Raw genomic sequence first — 25,763 nt, forward strand, 5'->3', positions numbered from 1 at the left:
CTTATGGAGTACACATTTGATGACTTCTGAAATTATTTCTTTGCTATTGAGACTTTGTAGTAGCCAATCGACAGCCAACCGTTTCTGTCACATTTTTCAATATCTCTATACATTAACAATCGAGGTACGATGAAATTAAGCACAGAGGAAAGTGTTGCACTACGGTCGCTTGAAAGGGTCCTTTCCATATTAAAATAACTTATTTTTATTAGTGTTCTTCTAGGTTTAAGTAATCATCGTGTCAGAGTAGCCTTTTTATCCTGTTTTTTGGATTTCTCTCAAATGCACACTTTAAAGATGTTGGATCAGAGAAATGAATGAATCTATCATTTACTCTCAGTTTTGGTGCAAACAATCCTGACAATCTTTTCGGTTAAATATCGAATGCTGTGCTTAAGCACATATACTGTATTTCCTTGCTTCCATTTACAGAGATGCATTCTTTGTATATTACTAAATCATACCATGAAATGTTACAGTAGTCCTGCACAGCATTTTGCCACAGTGAAATGAACACACCCAAGTGCAGGCACAGGTTTACCCTGATCTCCCTGCACTTCTGAAATCCGTGCAATAATTAGCAGGCTTGTGCATGAACGTCAGTGTCAGGCCCTGCACAATAAACGTGGCCTTGCAGGTCCCTGGTGTTATGTTGTACACTTGTGATGCACATTTGAATCTGGAAGGGCTCTGTGAGTCCTGGCTCAATCACGCCACAATTGGCAAAGGTTTGCCTCTATTTTTCCCTTCTTCTGTATTTTTTTTGTAAACAGACATAGGGAATGGAAAGGGGAAACGGGCTTCCATGGAGATTTATTTTAAACAAAGCATGTTTCTCTGTACAAAGCCCCCTGCCCCCCCCCCGTGACCTGCTCCACTAGTCCAGGTGACATTAGTAGATATCCAATGACTTTTACAGTGTAAAGATGCACAGCTGCAAAACAGAATACGGCATTGTGCATACTCTGACGCTTAGCAGTTCAAGAACTCATTTGGTTCCTTTTTCCTTCAAAAACGTCTTTGTGCCGGATGCAGGCTTGTATACTAAACTGAAGGCAGAGCCTGGCAGCGCTGGCCTTAAAAGGATTTTGCGATGCACAGTCGACAACCGAACGTCCACCCACACGTGCATTCCACCAGCGCGGAAAGCCAGCTGCATTCATCTGGGCTTCTCTTCTTTTTTTTTTTACTCCCTTTCTTTCTTCCAAGAGAAACTCAAAAATGGAATTCAATCATTTAGGAGTCTGCTCCGGCGCTCTTTTCCTGAATCCCAGGGGGCGACTGTGCATTTGAAGGATCTGTTGGTCAGTCAGCGCTGGCATTTTAGCACGATTGGGAAAAAAAACAAAACATGAAAGTGAGCCTGGAACACATTGGGCTTCTTTCTTCCAGTCGATGGAAAAGGCACAGAGAAGGTGTCTTTGAACTGCACCGTGTAAGCTGACTGCCAAGTCCAATACTGAAAAGCAAACTCTTAATACAGAAATATTAACCTAAGATAATAACAATATTCAAAGACAGACTTATAGGTCCCTTAGGTACTTATAGGTCCTTTATTTACATTGTAATCTATCGAAGTAGATCCTGGTAAAGACAAGCTTAAGGATCATCTTCGAACTCTGTATGATAATAGCAGGAAATGGAATTCTAACATGCAATCTACGACTTGTACACCAAGCTGGCATCATACAACGGAGAATGTAGGATTACCTATGTAACCACTTTGTTCATCTCTTCTTTGTGTTCTTCCTTGCTTGCACTGCAGGCTCTGCTTGATAATCAGGCTCACTGCAGTGCGTTGGTAAAACCTTTCATTGCTGGGTTTTGGTCTGGAGCAAACAATCTGTGGACAGTTTTGAGGAAAACAAAAACCCAGAAAAAAACTGATTTCTGCTTCTTGAACTTGATGAAGGGTATCGACGAAAAACACCCGGTAATCTGACCTGAAGAAAAGTCCAGAAAGTATGAGAACCGTTGTCCCAGATTGTCACAGGAACTCCAGTCTGCTACCTGCTCCTTTCCCACAGCACTTAATTGTGAAGAGGTTGGCGCCGGTGGATTTCGGCCTGTGATACAGTACTCTGGCATAAAGGACCACTTCATTGGTCGTTTTCAGGAATGGAACTGGGATTTTAGTTTAAGAAAGCATACACATAACCCCAGTGACTTCCAGTCAGGTAATTGTAAAACTTGTAGAAAAATCTTCTTCTATGTCAAATAAAAGAGACCAGCAATGGACTAATACAACTGATCGCTTTGCCGCATGGCAGTCTGGTAACCACTTGGGCTGGGGCCTTTTTAAAACCATGTTGATTAAAAAAAAACACACTTAAGAGTCCATAATGAAGGCCCTGCCTCTGCTATAGTAAAAAAGGGTATTCTTGCAAGTAATCCTTCAGCCTCCGAGGAAGAGGCAAGTCTGTGCCGTTGGGTGACCTCTGGTTGATCACTATTCTACACAGGTGCTGGAGACTGGGGGGGGCCTTATACAGGGGCCTGGTCAGGATGAGCTGGAGAGTGGTCTCTGGAGGAGAGGGGTGTGTTGAAGACTTTGTCTCAGATTTGGGTTCACTCCCAGACCGGGTACCTTGTTGGCAGCTGAGGGCGTAGTGCTGGACCAGGTCCACGACCCCGCTAAACTGCCTCAGCCTGGGCCGGGTCAGAACAAGGGAGTCAAAGCCGAAGGCCCCCCCGGAGTGCTCAATGCGCAGGTGGGTGGGCCCGAGGCTGGTCTTCACAGACAGGGTGAGAAGGTAGCCCGGGTTCGAGCTGTCTCTTAACAGGAAGGTGCCCTCCAACGCATCGTTCAACACCTGCTTGGCTTGAGCCGCCGTGAGGGAACCCCAGTACCAGCCTGAAGATGAGAGAAGCGGAAACGTTGAAGTAGGACTTCAAATGTCGAAGATCTGGAGGGATCTAAAAGGATCTAATGAAGCACAATGTTATTTCAGGTGGAGACTTGGTTTAATTATGGGAGCTGGAGGTCACTGACAACAGATGCTTTGGTGGAAGGTGGGCTCTCCTACTCCTTTCTAGAGAAATACAGCAACTTGGCTAAACTGAAGCTGAAAGTAACGTGTAAAAAGTGTATTTTCTGTTTTTATTATACTTGGGAGGAGATAATTCGCTTAATGTAAGCACGAATCAAAAAATATAGTGTGTACTGTATATAAGTATGTAAACTTTGATACAGTTTCCGTGGTGCTACGTAGTACATCTTAACATATACTGTATATATCTGCGCCACCGTTAAAGAATGTATTAATAATATCAACATAATGTTTTTTTAATGTGCAAACAATTCTGTATTGTTCTAGGATATTATTAATCTAGATTACAACGACAGAGAATAGTTCAGTAAACCCACACACCAATCTGAATTGAATAACCCCATGCAAAAAAAAACACGGGCGCGTTTGATAACTCATCTGGTCTTAATTAAACCCCAGAGGTCGGAAAAAGCAAGCAAATAAAAACTAATTTAGTTCCAACTCCGCCCGAACCCAACAGATCAGGTATCTGTGAATATGTGTTCGGTTTTTAAATGAATTTTCTGAAGCAACATTGTGTAATATACTATAGGCATTTTATTAAAATAAATCTTAATCTGTATGATCGTTTCATAGGCTATATGTACTTAAAAAAAAGTATAGTTTGTAGAAGCTAGCTAACAACAGAAGTTATTGCCACCGGTGTACGCATGCTCCAAACAAGTACCGTTTAACTGCAAACCCCAAACACAGAGGTTAAAGGACTGTCCGTCCATCTGTTTGTTGAAGATAAAAACAACCAAAAACTAACCAGACTCGTGGAGGTGAGACATGGCGTTCTCCACTCGAGTGAGCTCCTCTGTGGTTTCTCCCCGCTGTTGTTCGGATACCGAGTCCTTTAAACGGACGGGGATGAGCGATTTCTCCGGCAGCAGGCTGGGCACGATCATACGGTTCGCCTTCACAGAGTCACCGGTGGGCTTAAGCGGGAGTCGAAGAGAGGTGGTGGTGGTGACCGCTCTCTCTCCCGCGGCCCACGGCGTCTCTGTGTCAGCCTCTGGAGTCTGCGAAACGCACTGTGTGTGCCCCATCCAAAATCTAAAAAACAGGGAATTTACAGTTGAATTGCAAAGCTGAAAGTACATGCAAAACATGAATCAAGGAAGCTTTATTCTACAGTATTAGACTTGCAAATTTAATCAAACATGGACATATGAAAATCAAGATAAAAACTCACTACCTGATTCAAAATTAATGTATATACAGAAAGGACATTTTCGTTTTTTTTAATCAGAATTCACACGAAAATAACATTACATTTTTAACTGGCATTGCTGAGCATATATGTAATGTGAAAACTTCAACTCTCAATTGCCTATTCATATTATGCACACATCTTCATTAGTTTTAGTTAAAAACATTTTTTTTGTGTTTTGTAATATCTGCAATCAGCGTTTTATGAAGAAAAAGGCAGGCATTCTAAAACTACGGCGTAAAAAGTTTTCCTACCAATAAACATAGTATATTTACAACCCGTTAATTTTAAGATTTATTTTTACGATTATTTGCTTAATTTCATATTCAACAAAAGGTCTTAAAAGTAAAAAAAGAGTCATTTCATGATCTTTCAAACCGTAATTAGGTTGATCATTGACTGCTCCGAATAATAAGCAGTAATTAAACCACGGATATTTTCACCGAGGTCTTATAAGGTAATACCCCTTTCTGAGCTTCTCTGCCATCAGGAACATCATGCGGAAAAAATGACCGCAAACAATAGCGATCTTTTCACCAAGATATCAAGAATCATTTCATAATATTCATTTTTTGTCCGATCTCCGTGAAAGGAAAGCGATGCAAAAGAATCGTATCGCAAAAGAAACACACAAGTAAATTAACAGCTAATTGATTTTCAAAACATGATTTTCAAAAAACGAGGTGTTCTCAAATGACCTAATTTTCCATCTGAAAAATAAACACCTGATTAATTAACGATTCTATAGTGCGATTATGGTATACAGTACGTGTAAGCGACAGATTATTAATAATGTAATCGTGGTGTTTTCGTAAAATATTAACAAAAATTGTATTTCCTTTCCGATTGTAGCATTTGAATTTTGTCGTTTTAAAATTCAACGTGCTTATTAGTTAAAATAAAAAATTTATAAATTTATATAAAATAAAAAAGACCTATATTTTAATGCAGCTGATAAAGTAGTATTTTCCAAAGCTAACCGACATTCTAAACAGCAAGCATACTTCTGGATAAGCGCCCCTTTGTTGAGCTCTTTCACAGTGAGCTATGATATTTTATTATATTCCAGTAATATGTGATTATCATGCACTTTCACGTGAGGTTTCCTCTGTATCCATTCAGATGAAACGCGGCGACATATCCGTCAGAGATTAATATTAAACACATTTTATATCATTGCTAATTGGTCGGTTAAATATCGACATGTCTACAAATTGTCGAGCGAACTGCAGCTGTGATCTTTGTTTATCGTCTTTAAAGAGCTGAAACGCACAAAAACAAACTGAGGACGACGAACTCACCTCGCTCGGTTCACAGCCAGCAGAAACCAATGGGCTCTGGATCGGAACCCTGCAGTACCGTAGTCTCCAGTGCCTACTCTTCAGCTTGTCCCAGTTACACCTTAAAACGGCTGGGTTAACCCCTTCCACTCGGAGAACGAGTGAAGACCGAAGCGAAAGGCTAAAAGTTAGTGTAGTTCTTAAGGAACTGCGAGCGTTTCATTTATTCCCAAATCATAACTGATATCGAGTCTTGACTCACTGCTTACCCACTATTTAAAACAAAAATCAGTTTCCGACTAGTAGCATAGACAGCGTATCGGCCAGTCTGACAGTGTTAATCGAAATAAGCGCACTTTCTTTGAAAGCAAAGGAAAAGCAGGTTGGCATCTCTCGTGTGTTAGATTCTGACTTGACACCTCTGCAGAGCATTTCTTTCACCGAGATTTTATTGTATTGCTCCAGTGATAAATCCTATTTGTAACCGTTTCTTTGTCTTTACAATCCCGTATATTCTTTCTGCGCTGAAGGCTGATCCTCGGCGGTGTGGGAATCAGAGATTTTCTACGATTCGTATTTTTTCCCTATAAACCAGCGCTCCTCTTTCCAGGAACATTCCCAGAAAGGCGAGTCACGTGTGCAGAGATGCGTTCTGGCGGAACTCCGCCAATCGGCAGCCGAGACGATGAGGTCATCTAGTGCATTTTTTTTATCGCTATACAGTTCGGATGGAAAAAGCCTTGTACCTCTTTTCTGGTTCTTCTTAGAATAAAACTCATCCTGGGCTATACTCCAGCAAAACACGAGGTCATGGCATGTTTCTACACGATATATTGTTTCCAGTAAGCCTCTCTATATAACCTTGAATCCATCTCACCTTTTGTACGGTTTCCACCAGATGGTTTATTTTCACTACAGACACAAAAAGGATCTATGCATACAAGAAAAATCGAAAAATGGTGGCAGATATGCACACAAACTCACATTGTATGATCCGAATACTGTTACGCTACTATATATAGAAACCTAAACGAACAACGTCATCGAGGCTGAATTGATTACTATTCTTAACCCGATCAATCATTTTCAGCCAAACACAAAGCTGTTAATTTTCAACAGAATTTTCAAAAGAGGCTAAAAAAGAATTGCAGAGCAGAGCAGTTTCCAAAACCCGTTTCAAACTTTAAGGTTTTTAGAGGATTATAGAAAACGTACCACTATCAACTTTGTTGAACAGTATGATGACAGTTTGATAGATATTGCTTACGTAAATCACGTTTCAGAACTTTTGTTTACTATTTTGAAAATCGTTAACCATATAAACGATTGACAATTAATATCTATCATACATTAATTCAAATACAATCTTGAATGTGATATAGCTGTATTTTTTATTGCATACTATTTAGCGGCCTAATAGTGTATATAGGAAGATCTACATTTTGCTTTGTCTGGAACCAGCAGCTTGTAATTGACTAATTACTATAATTAATTAATACTGCATTTTATAACGTTGATGAATGCCCGCATCACACTGAATCAAAAACAGAAAAATATTTTTCTACGGTAAACGTAACAAAACATTTAGCGCTTCCTCAATACCGAGAGCCTCTCAAAAACACTTATAAAATGCTTCTTTTTCAAAACAACGTCCATCATTCTCACAAATTTATGCTGCATAATAAAAATGTTGTGCTAATGATAAGCCGAAGAGCGAAAACGTCCAGGTTGAAGATTTACACATAGTACTGAGAAGTAACAGTACCAGTAAACAGTCCCCTGCTTACTTGTTTTTATCCCTGGTGTCAATCTTCAAACATCAGGTTTGTACCCTCAACTTGCAAAAGTGCAGTTTTCAGAAGTCTAATATTCCCTGCCCAAGAGAGCGTGTCGGTTTCGTTTGAAGAGATGGCGAACTGCGCCCCCGTGCGGTTGCATCAATCACACGACGAAGGCCCAACGCCAAATACCTCCCACCAAGAAAAAAACACCCTTGCAAATCTCGATTGTGCGGGCTTCACAAGACCATATATCAAGAGCGCAGTTTTCAGATAAGCCCGATCCTTCTCTTCCGAATTGCCCGTTGTCGTTTTTTGTACCCAATACCGCAAAAATCGGAGATTCACAGAAGCCCAAAAGAGAATGCATTTGTCCGAGGAGAAATGGAAATCGAGTATTACTAGAGTAATTGATATCGACTCAAGTACGCCAAAATGTATACAGGTGTATAGCTTCACAGTGAATACAATGGGATTTATTTATTTCAGTAGTAATTTACAAACACAGAACAACATTAATATTTTATTTCGGATAAGTATAGCTCCAGAACACCGTTTTTTTGTATCGCATAGGTAATGATGTGCAAATAAAAGCTACAGACGTGCTTGGTTAGCAGATGTTGTCTTTTTACAGGAAACCTTGGGGTTGCTGCCGAGACGGTGCCCTCATCTTCAAATGGACAATTTTATACAATGTGATTAATCTAGTGACTTCATCCCCCACTGCAAACAAGAGAATACACTAAACATTAATTATAATACCTACGGTAATTATATTAAATAAACGTGAATTGCCTAGATCAATTTTCCTCGTAAATTATGTGTCGCAGTCATAAATCACATAAAAGCCACATTGCCTCACGACCGCCAGCATCTTGTAAACTCGCAACAAAGAAACTTGCGTAGCCCTTTGCTTTTGTATGGCAAGGTTTACGAACTTTACGCAAGCAGTCATCCACATAGACTCGTCTAGTCCTGTTGCTTAACCGGCGTCATAAACGTAGTGGGTTGCTGCGTTGTTACGTTAGATCAGAGCGGAATTCGCGAAACGGATTAGGGAGAGTTTTCAGCGCTTGTGCGAGTGGTGAAGGGAAGGTTACGCGGTTTGCGCAGTGTTCTAATAATGGCGTCTGTGCCGAAGATGCGATCTGGTCTGAGAAAATGAAGCGGAGGAGAAGTTGTTTTTATTAATCAAAAGCCGGGGTTTCCTTCAGTGGGCTTTACGTCGAACGCAACGACGTTTCCAAGAGGTTCGGGTTTAAGTTTCGGTCTGTGGAGCCCCGAAATGATGAAGCTTAAGTCGAACCAGACCCGGACCTACGATGGGGATGGCTACAAAAAGCGGGCCGCCTGCCTGTGCTTCAGGAGCGAGAGCGAAGAGGAGGTAAGGCCGAGGATGCGGGGGTGTCGGGGGGGTGGGACTGGGCCTTGGGTGGGTGAGTGAGCACAGCGAGGCGAGGGCCCTGGGAATCGGGGAGAGAAAGACGGAGAGGAAGTGATTAGTAGAAAGGAGAGAAGTAAAGGGTGACGGGGGCTAACTAACAGCATGGGGAGGGAGGACAAGATCAAAATGCGGGGTCGAGAAGCCCAGGCAGCGCGTTAGAAAGGCACAGGTTGGGAAGGGGGGCAAGGGTATTTGATAGCCTCTGGTGTTTTGGCCCAGGTACAGGGGGCAGTATGTGCTTCTTGTATTCCAGACTGTCATCGCGCTGCACGGCTCCTTTTTAACTGCAATACCAAAGCCGACACTCAGTGCGCCTGCAAATACTGGTTCTTTGCATGTTGAGCGTCCAGAGCTCTTTGCAGGGCAGCTGTGTACCGCTTGTCTGGAGACGCAAGGCAGTCTGCAGCGACTGGGCGTGAGGCTCGCTTGTGCCCAGTTCTGTTCCCCTGTTCCGTGAAATATTTCAGCCTCCGCGTATTCCTGGTACTCCGGGCGAGCCGGCACTGCGATTGTTTTCTGAAAACCCGAAAAGACATCAGAAAATAAAAATAGGATTTAAAGAGACGTTGGCAGGAGGGCACTGATGGAGCGCCAACAGACCACATACCAGTGCCTACATTTCAGCAGTGGGTCCATGCATGACGAGCGCTAAGGTGTGCTGGGGAAATGTAGTTCCGTTTCAAACCTCAGCCAAAAAGAATAAGGAATGTGAGTAAATAAGGGCTGTAGCTTTACAGACGAAAGGCTGAACATGAACGGTTGAAATTGAGGGGAAAGAAGAGGAATTTGTTCGTGTTGGGGCTCACATTATTTCTCAAGTGTCCATGATCAGACTTCTGGGACAAAGGTCAAGGTTTGCCAGCTAAGGTGTTATCTTATCTGGGACAGGTTATGTGTTCTTCCAGTTCGTGTTCTGTAAGGAAATAGCGGGCTTCCAGGCAGTGTTATCTATATTGACTGTAATCGGGGGCATCCAAGGGGTTCTCGCATTTGAAATGTCCTTTTGCTTTGCTATTCATTTAAAAGTATACACTGCAAAATAGATGTTTGCAAACATATCTGCATTTAACACTTAGCATTTCACACTTAGTTTGATGAAATGTAGATCTAAACACGATTAAACCGAATCCAGCTTCGTTAGTACTCCCCGCGAAGAAGTACCAACGCTTCATCCAAATCAGGGTCAAGGGGGAGCTGGAGTCTATCCTGGCAAGCAGCGGGCACAAGGCAGGGTACACCCTGGGCACAACAGCACATCACAGGACACAACAGACACAAACATGCTCACACACACCAGAGCCAGTTTCCCCAGAAGCCAAATTAACTTACCAGCACGTCTTCGGACTGTTGGAGGAAACCCATGAGAATTGAACCCAGGGCCCCAGCACTCTGAGGCTGCACCATGCGAATATTCACTCCCCTAAACGTAATTATCAAGGCCATCTTTGTGAGTGACACAAAAATGTCTGAAAACATGATTCGTATGTCCTAGGAGTATGTTAGAGCAGGGCTGTTTACCCTGGTGTCCTGGTATCAATCCACTCTGGGCTCGCTCACTCGGGTCTTGCTAAAGTTCCCCTTCTGTTCATGTAAGTCGTGTCTCCCCTCTGCAGCCGATCTGAGGATCTGGGGCTGCACTTCAGTAGTGGATACCACGGGGGGTCCCCCTCTTGTGTGTGAAGTGCTTTGGGGTCTTTTGAGATGAAACGTGCTACACAAATACTAGCAATTTGAAAAAGCAGTTTTTAGATCAGATGCCGACCCTTACTCCAGCTCTGTGGATCAGAGTTCAGCCATGGTAAGTTAAACCCAGCAGTGACGGACATTGCCTTACTCATGACGTGCTTGAAGTAAAACATCTCCGGGTGTGAGGTGACTGAGTATTTAGGCTGTGTGGGAAGGGTGCGGAGTACCTCTTTCTGTCCCATTGAGGGTGGCTAAGGGGAATGTCTGTATTGCAGGTGTTGCTGGTGAGTAGCAGCCGGCATCCGGATAAGTGGATTGTTCCTGGAGGAGGGATGGAGCCAGAAGAAGAGCCCAGCGTAGCCGCTGTGCGGGAAGTGTGTGAGGAGGTATGGACCTGTGTTTTCCGTGCGGTTTCATAAAGCACTCATTTGTTTTCACAGCCGTGTGCCATTCTTAAAAAAAAAACAAAGTGTTGCCTACGTGCGACAGGAGGCGCCTTGTTTTCTTAAAAACTGGAATTTGAAAGCATTTGCCTTTGTTTGTCTGGCTTTCCTTGTTTTCGTCCACACATGCTAAAATAAAACCTCTGCCACCAGCCTGATGAGATGTCAGCGACGGCCTGTTTATGTATGTTTAGGAAGTAAAACCTTAATATGCTTGTCGTGGAGAAGTGTCTCAGACTCACCTCCTGGAGAGCCTGTTGTCTTCGGGTTTTTGTTCCAACCTGAGCAGTCAGACTATTGACCTTCTTATTTTCTAAATTAGACACAGACGGGATTTTCTCTTGAGGTCTTTTACACTTCATTGCACAAGGCACTCAATTAGAGGTGCGGCTGCCTATAAATCACCTGGTTGGAGTGTTACAATTATACAGTCAATTATGTAGTTTGACCAACTATGTATTGTATGTTGGCATCAAAACCACAAGACACAGGGCCCCCCAGGAACTGCGATTGAGAGCCCCGTGCTTGAGCTTCCCTTCTGTTCGTTCGTAATCAGTCTGAAAAGGAGAAGGAGCTTAACAATGAGAAACCTAAGTACAGTATGTGAAAATATGTTACAGAAACAGCCACAAAGTACCACAGAAAATCAGAGCGATACAGTGGAATAGACATGAAACATATTTCACAGAAAACGTAACTCATGTAACCTACTTACACTTGTTTAGATGAATAAGGCATTTAAATCTGTACTCAGGTGATGGTTCTTAAAAATTAAACAGTGTGTCTCAGTGCACAATGCCAGACACTGTAGTTTGTCTCTTGATAATGGGGGGGTTTACTGAAGCCAAAACCTGAATGCCCTCCCACATCTAGGCAAGTAATCGAACCTTATGTTCAAGTCAGCCTCGTATAGAACATCTTCATTCCTGCAGGCGGGGGTTCAGTAGGGATAGGTGTTTGAATGAATTAGAGCATTGTTATTGGATGGCTCCAGTCCAGTAGCCCTATCTGTGCCGGCTTGCAAAATTCACAAAAACAAGCCTGTTTCTTTAACTGTGCCTAGCTTTGAGAATTTCTGTTTCTACACGAAATCATCACCCTATTCAGGGTAGTGTGAACAGGCCTGAAGGGCCCAGAGTAGACCGGAAAGTACAGGCTACAGGTTTGGAATCAAGCCACTAGCGTAGTGGAGATGCTACAACAGATTGGAGAGTCTGAATGAGGGTTGAGTAATTCTCTTCCTGGAGGGCCAGTATGTCTGCGGGTTTTTGTTCCAATTCAGCGTTTACCAAGCCAAACTAGCAGGTGACTGGCGTAACTGGACCGATTTCGCAACTTCTCCCAACTCTTCAGGTGCTGCTGCTTTATCGAGACCTTGAAAACCTGCCAAACCACTTCTGCACCCCAGAACCGAGATTGGACACCCCGGATCTAAATGTATTCAGAAGGCAGACTCTTCTCATTACAAATTGACGTGCATACACATGTTTTTAAGCTAGTGTTAATAGCTTTGGTGTCGTGTTTTGGATCACTGTCCCTGCTAAAAGGTGAATTTTTGTCACGGTTTTAGGTCTGAAGCAATTTTCTCTCTAAGATTTACCATTACTGTGGTGTATTTATGTTCCCATCAGTCTTGACGAGCTTCCCAGTCCCTGCTGGCAAGAAGCAGAGCTGTACCATAATGCTGCCACCATCCTGCTTCACACTGTGGATGGTGTTGACTGAGTGATGCACTGTGTTGGGTGTTGTGTCAGATGTAAACTTTGCGATTTGACCAGGAGGTACATATTTTGTCTTGTCTGCCCACAAACCCTTTTCTTACTTATTTGCAGTATCGCTAACGTACTTTGTTGCAAACTCTGTACATGATTTGAGATGGGTTTTTTTTTCAGATCCTTACAAACTCCCCAAAGTAGAGTGACCCAGAGATTTTTTATCCTTACACCTTTTCACCCATCTGAGCCACTGAACTTTGCAACTCTTTCGAAAGTTTGCAGCCATTAAAAGGTTTCCCCCTTACCCGGCTGCTCAGTCTGGAGAAACAGCCTGACTGACTAGGCAGCGCGTGGGTGCCTTCTGCTTCTTAATGACTGACTTCATTGAATATCTCTTTCCACATGGGGTCTTGAAATGGTTTTAGGCGCTTCTCCTGATCCGTGCCTTTATACAATTTTATTCCCCGGTTGATTTGAAAGCTCCTTTGCTTACAGTTCATAACGTGACTGAGGGACCTTGCAGAGAAAGGTGTATTCTGGATTCGTGTGATTCTGAACCACTATTATTGCTCACAGAGGCCTAAATTAATTTAGGTTTGCTACAGAAAAGGTAGTCTTGACTGTGCTGTTTCCTTTCTTATTCAGTTTTTTTTTGCTTTCAATGTGTAGAATAGGTTGTAAATAAAACACGTATTAATGGCTAATTCAAAGTGTCATAATTGCAAGCTTAAAAGCAACAAAGAATGGAAACTGTGCAAAGGGCTAAATACTTTGCAAGTCACTGTAGCTTATAGCCCTGGGGCCAGTGCATGTGCCCAGTAAAGTACATTCTGGTAACTTGTTGTGCATGAACTAATTACACAAGAATTCCTCAGTTTACAAAGCAGCTTTCCCTTTGCAGAACAGTTCCAAAGTGTGTTTTTTTTTTTCATTCCAAGCCAGAGTCTCTTTTTTTTTTTTACATCCGGACAACACCGGTTACTGTATGCCTCTGTGTAATTTAAAACATGTGTCACTTTATTCGAACTCTTCACTATTCTAATTTGACCCTATAGGTAGAGATCTATTGATCTAGGTTAAGTCTACATACAGAGTATTTAAAGTTCTTGGGTAACATTTTTTCAGCTTTTTCAATTTGCACTGCTGATGAATGTGTTTTAAAGTAAAAAAAAAAAGTTTTTCAATCTGTTACCTTTATGGAAGTTTCATGGAGGCATTGAAGGTAGTCAATGGAGGCAGTATTTGGGATCTGTCTGGGCATGGTTGCTTTTTTTATTGTCTGTCTGATCAGATCATGACTGTCTATATTGTACTCTCAGAGGATGGTACAGTAATAAGGTTATTAAATAGTTGCACTGAGACAACTCTGGGACATATTTAGCAATAGATGAAATCTTTACAGTGTGTGGGAAAACTTAGATGCACCTGTTCAGATTTTTCAAGTATCCCCACCATTACAAAGCAGGTTTTGAGCGTTTCCTAATTTTATTGTACCCTTGTTTTCAAGTCGCGTTCCTCAAGCTTTTCTGACTAGATGTCTTTCCGTTTGAAAGTGTGATCATGTTTTAAGTACAAGAATATATTCACTGACTGAATATTGAAAACCTCCACCTTTTCACTGTGGTGAAGGATTGTGCATTTTGATGTTTCCTTGCTCCGACAAATGCCATAATGCCAACAAAAAAAAAAAACTTGTGGATACATTTTTTTTTAAGTTCTAGTGCTGGTGAAGCATGAGTAGACCTGCAGGGAAGAGCACGGAATGCAATATCATGATCAGCACCTCCTCCGTCTGGCTCAGGCTGGTGTGCTCAAGAGCAAAACCAGTATGTACTAGAAAATGACAGTGGCTTGGGTACACTTGAGTAATTCACGTGCATTGTTATTTAGCACATATGGCAATATTTCTTACCTTTTGAGTTGTGTTTGTCCTTTTGACATTTTTTCTTTGTTTTTTTTTTGCAATGCTTTTTTTTGGCAGTGCCTTTAAAAGACCCACCACACGAACAAAAACACCAGCTGAGAACCACTACTTTGATGTCACCCTGCAGTTGCATCGCTAATCTTTTTTTTTACTACTTTTTCCCAGATAGGTGCTTTGAGCAACAGACGGAACGCACACCCTGCATTCCCAAAAATTCCAGCTTGACACCTGGTCAATAAACACCTGCGTGTCTTCCTGCTGCAACTCGTGAGAGAAATTGTGTATATATAGGGCCATGCTGTGAAGATGATATATCTGAGACACTGCCTCTGAACGACTTGATCCCAAATGCAGCTGTATCTGATAATGTTTCATGTAGAGCCTGACGCAGACTTATACAGGGTAGATTTTAATGTGACACAAGTCTGGTATAGTCAGACACCTGCATTTGGAGACATTTGTTTTAATGTGGCTGGGATCTATACCAGATACATAGTATCAGATACTAAAATACTGTTATAAAGATTGCAAAAGTCTGAGGGAGACTTCAGTATTGTTCTTTCCTCTTCAGCGGTGTACTTAGATTCACTGATATCTTTGCACCCCCGAACAGAAGACAGTCTTCTTTTGTTATAAGTGGTTGACATAAATGTGTAAGTGGAATTGGTGCACTTTATGTTCTCCTTTTACTTGGAAAGCTATGCCAACATATTTAACAAGCAAGTAAGCTAAGTAGACTCATAAGGCAGGGCAGTCACCCTCCAGTCATAGAGCTTTCCTAGTTGGATAACACATTGGGCTGTCATCACTCTAAGACGACTTCTGACCAAAAGTCTGGAACACATTGTAAAATTGAGGCACTTGAAATTTCAAGGAAATTAGTAAATCCTGAAATTACAGTGAAGAAAAACTACTCTTTGGTTCTTTCTATCACCTTCTCTGTACATGCTGTTTACAAGCTTTGGAAGAGTTCTAAATATCTATTCATCCATTTTCTCACTGCTTCTTTCAGTTCAGGGTGGACTGTGCAAGGCAACCAGAGCACCCAGAGGGAACCCACACGAACATGGGGAGAACATACAAACTCCACACAGACAGCACCCCAGATCTGGAAGTGAACCCAGGCCCCAGTGCTGGAAGGCAGCAATGCTGACCACTGTGCTGTCCCAACCTTGAATATATTACTGTAAATGTCAAACCTTACTATTCTTATTTATGATCTGGTCAGTACAAATGCCCGTTTCCCCATCTGAAATTTGAGAACACTGGCTCCTCAATCCCTCAGTATCCCTGAAGGACTGCGGCAGCCATTCCCTGTGGTGTTGACTTCACAGGGATCATAATTATATGAGGTTATAATGTGTAATTCTAGTCCACAGTGGTCTGCAGGGTGCCTGGTGAGTCCCAAGAGCAGAAACAATGTTCATTGCTTGGATCACATTTCACCTAAACACAGTAACCTGTAAACAGCTGCAGGCCTAGACTCAAGTTACAGAATGGTACTAAGGGTCTAAAGGGTGCTAAACTGAAATTTACCACTGCCTTTTTACAGTACATATTGACTGTGGCCTGGATGACCACAAGCCATTCACTCAGAAGCTACAATTTGGGCTGTGTTGTTGATCTTTTTGTTCAGTTCTGTTGTCCTATAAAAGCACCATTGAAGTTCAGACGCACATCTTATGTAATGTCCTGTTCTCCTTTTTTAATCCGTCTCAGTAATTCAATGCCAGTGCACACAAGTGTTTCATACAGAAACAGCACCTCAAGCCACTTATGTGCAAAGCTCCACTTCCTGTTCCTTGAAATGGGTCCAAGATGAGGGTTTCGGAAACAGTGCACACTGAAGGATAGTAGCCCACATAATAGCAGAACCACACATTTCATCTCAGTTTGGCTTGTTTAGGGATTTATTAGTCAGAATAATTTTTTCTGGGGTTTTTTTTGCACCAGGGTAGAACTGTTTTGATGAGGTTAAAGTTCTAGGCACCATACAGTACATACGTGCTGAAAAAGATGTCTTTTCCAGTTGTGGTAAAAGTACTATCGTCTGTAAGTCGGATCTTTGATTTTATCTACCAGTTTAAACATTTCTAATGGAGTGAGAGAAGATTGATGAGTGATAGCACAATGAAAAGGAATAGAAGAGGAATGTGCAGCAAGAAAGTCCCGTTTAGCTCAAAGAAACAAAGTATTCAGACTTTTAGTCTGATTAGCGTCCTGACAGGGAAGTTGACTCCCCTTCCAGTGTGTTATGTCACAAAGTTCACAATCATATTATGAGCGACAGAGAAACTGGAAGGTTCACGATGAAAGGTGTCCACAGCCGGAAAAGGACCTAAAACCGGGACTGACTAATCACTCCAAAGCCTGGTTGAAATATTCTCCACAGCCCAAGTAGATTCAAAAATGGAAGCAGTAAGAAAAACAATCAGATTTGCCATCATCAGTTCAGATGATTTTTGACTACATTGAAAATAGTTATTATTTCAGTGTAAGTACCAGAAGAGACGTGCTCACACATCTTTACTAAAGTGGATTACTTAAGTGCATGAAGGCTCCTGTAGCCAATAAATTCTACTATAGCAACCTGTCCTACTGTTAGCCTGCAGAGTTCTCCACACACTGTGAGACGCTATTTGGATTAGTGTGCTCTGCAGGAGGTAACAGAAAATCCTAATATAATGTGACTGCGAAGCAGAGAAGGAACTGTTAGAAGATCAAGTGACAGCTAATACATCCATCTGTTATCGTAATTTAGGTTATTCCTGATAAGGGTCATGATAACCTGGAGGAAGCATAGGACAGCTAAATGCATGTATGAACACATACATGTGCACATGGGCAGCACATGCAGTATCCTCACATAAGGTGTCACCATCCAGAATAAATCCCAAGACCCAAGAGTACCTGAAATTTTCTTTGGGTCCTTTACTAAAAGTTGGTGCCTTGTTTGATCTGTGTCAGTGATTTTGTGTTTAGGTTTTTGCTTTTATTCTATGAAAAGAAGTTAGTGAAAAATCATTTATAAATGATGCCATGTTAGTGTCAGACTTTAATTTGTATTTAGAGAAAAGTGATTCAAATATAACACCCCAGATAATATATATGGTAACTTGGTCCTTCCTGTATGCGATGATTTCACTCTGAGGTGATGGATGCGTTATAGAAAAAACATGATTGCAGTAACACAGCCGTTGGTGAACATGCTGAATTATGATGTGCAATTGAGAACTTCATCATTTAATAATTACTCCAACACCAATTTACCAAGTCTTCTAAGGAATACAAGTTGTATATTTTCAGTCTTGATGAATGCGAATTCAGTGCTGATTTAAACAAAATTGAAAAGGGGCTGTTTTTATTGCTGACCTCTTCCTGCTGTGTAAGAGTCCTGGTAGTTAGTGAGTAGGGTACAGGGAGGTTGACCCAAAAAATGTTTTTAAAACTACACTGAGTTTGAGATATAATAAAAGGCGCCTTGGGAAAATATAGAGAATATGGATGAAATTGTGGTGTTGAACTATGCAACATAAAGATGGACTATAAAAAATGTTCAGTTCAGCAGATGGTCATTGCTTTATGCCCAAATTCATAGTTTCATCCACAGAAAACGTCTGTTGCACCATTTGCCAAAAAAGGATTGTAAAAGAACCGTGTTCTTTTAGCTTAGTAGAATGTAGAGGATTTTGAGCAGATAGTAGACATGTTGATCTGTTTAAATGTCCCCGTACCATACCGCTGTATGATCATCTTGAGATATGACAACACTTGTGGAAACTGTGTAGAATATTTTTGTGTGGCATTAGATTTGAGTACTCTAGCGTTAATGAGGGGCAGAGCACTGCGCCTGTGGCTGGAAGGTTGCCGGTTCAAATCCCGCAGCCGGCAGAGGAATCCTATTCCGTTGGGCCCCTGATCAAGGCCCTTAACCCCAGCTGCTCCAGGGGCGCTGTACAATGGCTGACCCTGCACTCTGACCCTAAGCTTCTCTCTGTCTGCGTGGCTCATGGAGAGCAAGCTGGTGTATGTGAAAATTTTATGGCCAATAAAGTGATCTTATCTAATCAAAATTCTCATCCCAAGTTTAAATCGGATCCCAAGTCTGAAGAAAAGTAGAATCGAGATTGCGTTACGCAGAAGTACTTCATTCACAAACTGATGAGTCCCCTAATTTTCAGCCTTCTGTGATCTGAAGAAAGATGGTCTGGTATGCTTTCAGGTGTCTCCTCTTTGAGTTTCTAGGCTGCCCCATCTTCATTTAGATGCAGTGATAGCGATACGATCCCTGTTAGCCGGTACAGATGGCTGCCTGCTGGAGAGTTTAACCCGCTTACTTGCTGGTCGGGATCAGTGCCAGGACACGCAGGAGGAGGAAAAGCAAAAGAGGAGCCACACTCATTGTGTATGCCCAGGCCGTCTCTTTCTCCCTGCCCCTCTCCTTTCCTTTTCGGAGGATTTGATCTTCTCCACCTCCGATGTGGAATGAATCGTTTTCCATGCGCTTGTCTCCAAGCGAGACACGCGCTCCCCCTTCAGGGCTCCTTTTAGACTGCAGGCTCCCGCGGGACCGGGAGACGGCGGGATCAGAGGAGACGCTGCCACTAACCAGCCTCCTTCGTCCACCCTCCTGTCCGGCTGTCGCTGCCTTCCTGGTGGAGCAGGAGGGGGGAGGCCAGGAGATGGCGAGACCGGTGGGCGGTTTGCTGGGAAGTGGAGGGGGGAGGGGGGTGGCTGTTGAGTACACATTTATTATTAGACTGAAATGTGAACCTAAAGAGGATGGCACTGCAGTGACGCCAGGCTGAACTAATCTTGGCGTCTTCTCCCCCCTTTATGTCTCCTGGGTCCCCAGAAGGCCCGTCTGTGCTGGCGGGCAGTATCATCTGTACTGGGCTTTGGGGAAAGAAACGCATTTAGTATGTGTAAAGGGCACTTCGTAAACTTGCAAAAAAAAACAACTGACGAGATCTGAACAAGGTCTTTTTAATTTTAATGTGTTAATATTTCTCCAGAAAGGACTGTGATGCGGCATGGAGAAAGGCAGTGACAAGAATCGGTTTCAGATGAGCCAAGTGAGAGTTTGTTCAATGCAGAGTCTCTGTTTTTGACTCGTTTGTCGGCTCCTCTTCAGGCAGCTGTGTGGAGGGAGACTGGCTGCTGAAAGAAGAGTACGATCCTTTCTGAGAGGGTAGCATTTTCTTTCGGCGTTTGCGCTGTGCGGGAGGTGGCCGATGCCTGGTGTAATGAAACTGTTCTTTTATCAAGTTTTTTCATCAAGGTTTTTTTTTCCCATTTAAAATTTAAAAAATGAAACTTTAGATTGATGTGTTTTCCCAGATGCCATTTTTTAACGCATGTCCACTCAGGGCAGGGATTAGCAGGCAATGTGCCAGCAGGTGTAGGGCTTTGTGCTACTGCCCATAGCTTGATTATATGAATTTGGTGTATGAAATGTTAGCACGTCTCATTGTACGTGCTACATCATTTCAATACTGAATGTGTATAAAATGGTGATCCTACATAATGGCAAGGATGCAGAATGCTATCTGTGGAATACCTAAACACCTGCTTTTCTCTCCCCTTTGTTGGCTTGATTCTCTCCCCGCGCCACTGCAGCTATACTCCGCAAAGACGCGCAGCCTAGCAGCTGGTCCCTTTGTAGGAAAAGCCTTGGGAGTCTTAGAAATCGCACTTAGTGTAGCCCATGCTAGTTTCCATGGCAACACTCCTCTTGTTCTGTCCTCCATCGTACAAGGCAGTGAGCGTGCTCCGTAGGTGGCGCTGGATAGTCTGGCAGTTGAAGGCCGCACTGTGGATTGCACATACGGTACCATAAGCTTTAGAATGGCTCCTTTTTTTCCAAATGAAAAGGTTTTTATTCCAGGAATACATGTGGAACAAATGAGCACTGCACTACACTGTTCTGCAGTCACCCCAGCGTGAATGACGTTTGAAAGCAACAAAGTCAGTAGACAAAGTGCAGCGGGTTTAAACCTTGTTTTCATTCAAACCAGTGGAGACTGTGAGACTTTTAGGGATCTGTTTTTCCCTAAGGCTTCTTGTTTCAAAGGAGGTTCAAAAGCATCTCTTGAAATTCCTGAGGATCTACTTCGCATGGCTCTAATTTTTTTTTTTCCCCCTTGATTTCACAGGCTGGCGTCAAAGGGACGTTAGGACGATTAGTAGGAACTTTCGAGGTGAGTTGAGTTTTTTTCCCCCGTTGTTCACTACCTTTGCCATATGTGCATAAAGATGTCTTTTGAGGAATAGCACCAGACCTTTGCGGTGTGCCAGTGTGAGGCCACCGAGTAAACATTCCTGAGCAGCTTGGTCAGGAAAGGTCCTGGATCACGTGCAAGTGAGCTCTGCTGTTCAGGCGTTGCGGGTTTGAGTCTGGATCAGGTCAGGCGTTGTCGGAATTGTCAGGCAGCGAGGCACAGCTGGCACAGTGCCCCCTGGAGAGGGTAGGAGTCAGTTGGAGGCCTCTTGTGGCTTTCCAGCCAATAGCAGGTCCTGCTACTTCCTGGGCACCTGCCAGCTTGCAGAGACATCACTGAGAGATGCACCGAGCTCCTCTGTAAGGCACTGTAGAGCTCGCTGCCCATTAGACAGATTAATGGCTCAAGGGGGGAGGAGGCCCAGACGAGCATAGCTGCCCTTCCTCATCCTCCTCATGCAGGACACGATGTGTTTCTGTGAGCCTAAAGAAACGGTTAGCGATTCCCGATTAAGTATAAGAAGCAAATGGGGAAAAAAGGCTCATGGATCTCAAGAGATTTTGAGTTCTGGATGTATAAGCATATCCTAAAAATCACTGGTAGTACTGTTTTTGTAGTTGCAGAATAGGAGACATTTTTTTTTTTAGATCTGAACTGCAGTTAGAGTTCATTTTTGTGGCCCCAGGCCTGACGGTTTTAATCTTTTGTGGTACAATTAGGTTCACTGAAGACCTACAGCTTTTTCATCTTGTGCATCAGATGCTGAATCAGGGGGGGAGTGCAGGTGCTCTTGGAGGGCCAGGCCGATGAACTGCTTGGGGAGTCCCCGCCCGCAGATGGCAAATGTCATAGCCCAGACTCAACCCAGAGGTCTCCGTGCTCTGGATATTCATGATGCTCCTTTCTTACATCCATATGGGCTCAGCCAAGAACAGGGAATGCAGGGAATTAAGTACCATAGTGCTGATTTCCAAATGAACGGTGTCCAGGGCCTTTCGCAATCACATAACTGTTGGTTTTTAATGCCTGTACCCATAACAAACAGCAATTCAAGAGCAGCCGCTGCCTCAACCAGTCAATAAAATTCAGTGTTCTTTCCAGGCCCATAATGACTTTTTTGGCTTCTTTGCAAAATTTCTTCTAGCAAGAATGCGGTAGAGGTCATAATCCCTTGCTATTTCTGTAGTGCTTTTCATTCCAGTGGATCCCAGATCCCTGGGATTAGAACCCATGTTCTGACAAACAGCAACATTCGATTTTTACTAACCAAGTAGTCAGTACCTTGGCTTGACATGGATACCACTTCCCAGGGTCCCCCATAAAGGGGCTTTGGTTTAGAAATGTTGGTCTAGGCCCTAGGGAAAGGTGCCACCTAGTGGTGCACCAATAACAGTAACAACCTCATTGTCCCTGTACATTATCCATCCCAGTACTAATGAGTCTCCATTTCACTTAGATTCAGAGAAGTATGGAGATCAGGCTGCTAAGTACTAATACTGATGTCTGTTGTAAATCATTAGTACAAAGCAAATTGAAATCAAATGTTTAGCATTTTTTAAAAGTCAAAAGTTTGAATGTATTGAAATTTCACGCTAAGCTTATTGTCGAACGTCTACAAAAAAAGTAGCATTTTTTTCTTTAAAAAGTGCTTTATGTATTCACAGGTATTGACAGTCTGTATTAATAATGGAACAGCGAAACAACTGGGTCTGTCTGGGTCTTCTGGGGGCTCTGAAGGGTGATTTGACAGGGCTGTCTTAATACTCATCGATTACTCATTATGTAGCTCTCTTTCTTTATACTGATACAGATTATTACCAGTTTAAGTGCTAGAGGGAGAACTGGAACCTTCACCTGTTAAATAGATTGATAAATAGGGAAGTGTGGCTTACAAGATATTGACTTATTTTGTGCAGCAGTTAATTGTTCTTTAATTCGTTCTAGAATCGAGACAGGAAGCACAGAACATACGTCTATGTTCTTATTGTAACAGAGGTCCTGGAAGACTGGGAGGACTCTGTCAATATTGGTAAGTCTCATACTCGTGGCTTCAGAGAATTAAGCGTCAAGAAACGCTGAAAAATCGCAGAAATACTAAATGCTATAACCTTTGGAACAAGTATAAGAAGTTAGGTGTGCATGGAATAAGACCTCTCTGCCCCACACAATTGTCGTATTTTAACATTTTAAACGTTTAAACATTTTTGGCTTTTGAACAAAACTCAAGAAGGCTCCCCAATCCAAATGCAGAATTAGATTAGATTAGATCTCTAATTTTAGTACACAATAGTGCTGCTAATTCTAAACAATTAAAAAGCAGCGTTTTCGGAGCAGATCCAGTGAACGTTGTCGCTGCACTTTTGTGCCTGGGGAAATGTTCTGGGGACAAACTGGTCTTAGCACGCAAGTTGGAATACCTATGGTTTAGGGAATTCTCTGAGAAAGCAGCTTAATTGAAGTGTATTTGTTGTCTGTTATTGCAATGTGATGCCAGTTAATAAGATCTAGCAGCTGAAAGGAAGCCTGAGTAATGGACACTAATTTAAAGATGACTCTTTGCCTCCTCTTCTCTTGACAGGGAGAAAAAGGGAATGGTTTAAAATAGACGATGCCATAAAAGTGCTGCAGTGTCATAAACCCGTGCAGGCCTCCTACTTTGAAGCGTTGCAGCAGGGCTGCCTGACGAGTAATGGGACGCCTGTGGTAGCCACCATAGCCGGAGACCTCTCTCCTACCTTCAACATCAACCAGAGCTCAGTCTCCGGTATCAGATAACTAACGCACAACGTGGATATCCCCGAAACTTTCTCTTTATTTCTCTCTCTTTCTTACTCGTTCCTCATTTTTTTTTTAAACAAAAAAAAAACGGTTTGCCTTGCCACCCTCTAACGCCAGCAGTGATTGGCACAGACTTGACAAAAGTTGAGCGATGGTTATAAGACACATTGTAAATGTAAAGTTTTTTTTTCTTTATATTGATAATTGCATGAAACACCCTCCCTGTTCCTTTCCTTGTCCTAAACATGAGGTTTATTGAATGCAAGAGCTACTTTTTACTGTTGTGATGTAAAGTATATACATAGTGCTTAAGGTTAAGGCTTTCAAGGGTCTTTTTAATTTTCTTTTTTATTCCAACCCTGATATGACGTAGTTTCATTGTCTGATTGGATGGGTGAGTGAGTAGTGGCTTTGTTTTGCATGTACTATTGAGCCCCTTGGCTTTTAGTTGTCTTACAGTTTGGGTGAGTTAATCTGAAACAGTGAATTGTTTTTGGCTTCACTATTTTTGGGGGAGGTTTGGGTAGGAGTCTGATCTGATCTGTAAACTCAGCAGGTTACATTTTAGAGTTTAAAATCCTGCTTGCCTGACTGTGCTTCACGTAGCTGTAATATTGTTTCCAGCGCGAATTTATGGTGAGTGGGCTGAGCCTGTGATATTGTTCAGTCAGTTTTGTTTCAGTCCCTCCAAACTCGACAGGATATCTCAGGACAACAACAGGGGAGCCAAAGTCAAGTCAGAGTTCTGCCTTATGAGTTGTGCTCCAATATGACACTGTAGTGACCTAATATAATTGTTTATAGGTTTTAATGTGGTTGATGATTTAAGGATGCACTAAATTTAAAGTTTAGGGCCTGTAGTATATGTAAAGGCATTGGGTTAAGATTGGGTTAAAGAAAAAAAATAACCCCCAATTAGAACAAAAGACCTCTTTATTAATATGAGTGCTTTGCTTTGCAATAGATCCAGAAGACCCATAAGCCTCAGAGGAACAGTGTCTGGCAAGAGCTTCATGGAGGAAACATTTGAAGAAACAAAATTTGGTGGGGTGTAGTCTTGTTGGGGTCTTTAACCAGGTGAGCTAGAATGATTGATTGGCATTTTCAGTTTCTTACAATTCTAGACTGGAAAGGTAGTGGAGGTGTGTCAGCTTAGTTTAGTTCTATTAGTGTCAGCCCATTTAACCTCTGAAACAATTCTGTTGCAAAAGACAATTTCTAGCGATTAGACTGCAAGTAAGTCTCTGTCCTAATACACACTATCACTGTAACGTGTAATGTGTTAGTGTCAGTTATCCTTATATCAGTCCACTATTGCAGGACCATTCACACAATAAGATTTACTTTTGGCCACTGAATGCTGCAGCTTGCTGGTTGCAGGAGCATGGTTACTGAGGTTCTGTCTTTGTGCATTTTGGCTGACCTGCCTGAAATCATTTGGGTTTGGAAGGGGATGTAGCTGTATCTTCTTCGCCACAAAAAAGGAGGAGGTTGAGCCGTTCATCTGGCTTTCATTAGCTTATACCAGCGCTGACCAAGTTGGATCTTTTGTGCTTTTTCCTTCAGCTAATTTGCTTTTTTCACAAATGTTTACTGTCGTCTTCATAAAGTTTTATGTTACCCTTCAGATTAACACTGGACTTTGTAGATAAGGATTTTTTTTGGAAGGCACTTTCTAGGTCTTAACAGTGTTTCTTTTTATTATTTTTTTCTGTTCTTGTAAATTTTGTTTAGCGTTTCCTTACTTGTTGGAATATTGAAACTGCATCCCTTCCAAGAACTTCATCACTTGCTTGACATCAAAACAAAACCATTAATAAAAAAAAAAGATGTTTCTAACACGATATGGAACAAATAAAACTTGTACAGTCAAAACCTTATTTTTTAACCTGTAAAAAAATAATGCTTTTTAAACATAAGATTTTCCTTTTCTTCAAAAACGTCTGGCAAAACCGATTTAAGCCAAATTGCTTTATCTGCCTTTGGTGTGGTAGGGGCAAGCAGCAATTGGCTCGATACTGTGAAAATAATGGAGCAGCCGTGGAAAAGAAGCTAGACGTTTTAATGTAAATTATCAGTTTAGTTCTGTATAGATGAAAAGTTAAAGACGTAATACTTTTTTTTATTGTTTGACACATCGGTAGATTGTACTTTTAGATAGGACATAGTTATTGCTGTAAGATCTGATACTACAGGGTTACCATGGCAGGTGGCAAACCTGCAGAGCACAAAACTGTGTGGACAAATCT

General features: G+C 42.2%; 2 protein-coding genes and 1 long non-coding RNA gene across 3 annotated transcripts in view; 2 read left to right on the plus strand and 1 right to left on the minus strand.

Moving 5' to 3' along the window:
* Positions 1 to 25,763, plus strand: part of LOC148658538 (uncharacterized) — a 136,619-nt gene that overhangs the window by 103,635 nt on the left and 7,221 nt on the right. The window lies entirely within an intron of this gene.
* Positions 795 to 6,459, minus strand: LOC148658541 (suppressor of cytokine signaling 2-like). Its single transcript, XM_088639862.1, has 3 exons — positions 5,547 to 6,459; positions 3,802 to 4,088; positions 795 to 2,854 (listed from the first exon to the last, which is right to left on the minus strand). Exons 2-3 carry the CDS (start codon positions 4,079 to 4,081, stop codon positions 2,361 to 2,363), a joined length of 774 nt encoding a protein of 257 aa, XP_088495988.1. The 5' UTR covers positions 4,082 to 4,088; positions 5,547 to 6,459; the 3' UTR covers positions 795 to 2,360.
* On the plus strand, positions 8,391 to 25,608 carry nudt3b (nudix (nucleoside diphosphate linked moiety X)-type motif 3b). Its single transcript, XM_088639873.1, has 5 exons — positions 8,391 to 8,687; positions 10,709 to 10,819; positions 20,671 to 20,715; positions 22,681 to 22,765; positions 23,315 to 25,608. Exons 1-5 carry the CDS (start codon positions 8,589 to 8,591, stop codon positions 23,509 to 23,511), a joined length of 537 nt encoding a protein of 178 aa, XP_088495999.1. The 5' UTR covers positions 8,391 to 8,588; the 3' UTR covers positions 23,512 to 25,608.

The sequence above is a fragment of the Lepisosteus platostomus genome, chromosome 7 (assembly GCF_059453375.1).
Source record: "Lepisosteus platostomus isolate fLepPlt1 chromosome 7, fLepPlt1.hap1, whole genome shotgun sequence".
NCBI classification, from domain to species: Eukaryota; Metazoa; Chordata; class Actinopteri; order Semionotiformes; family Lepisosteidae; genus Lepisosteus; species Lepisosteus platostomus.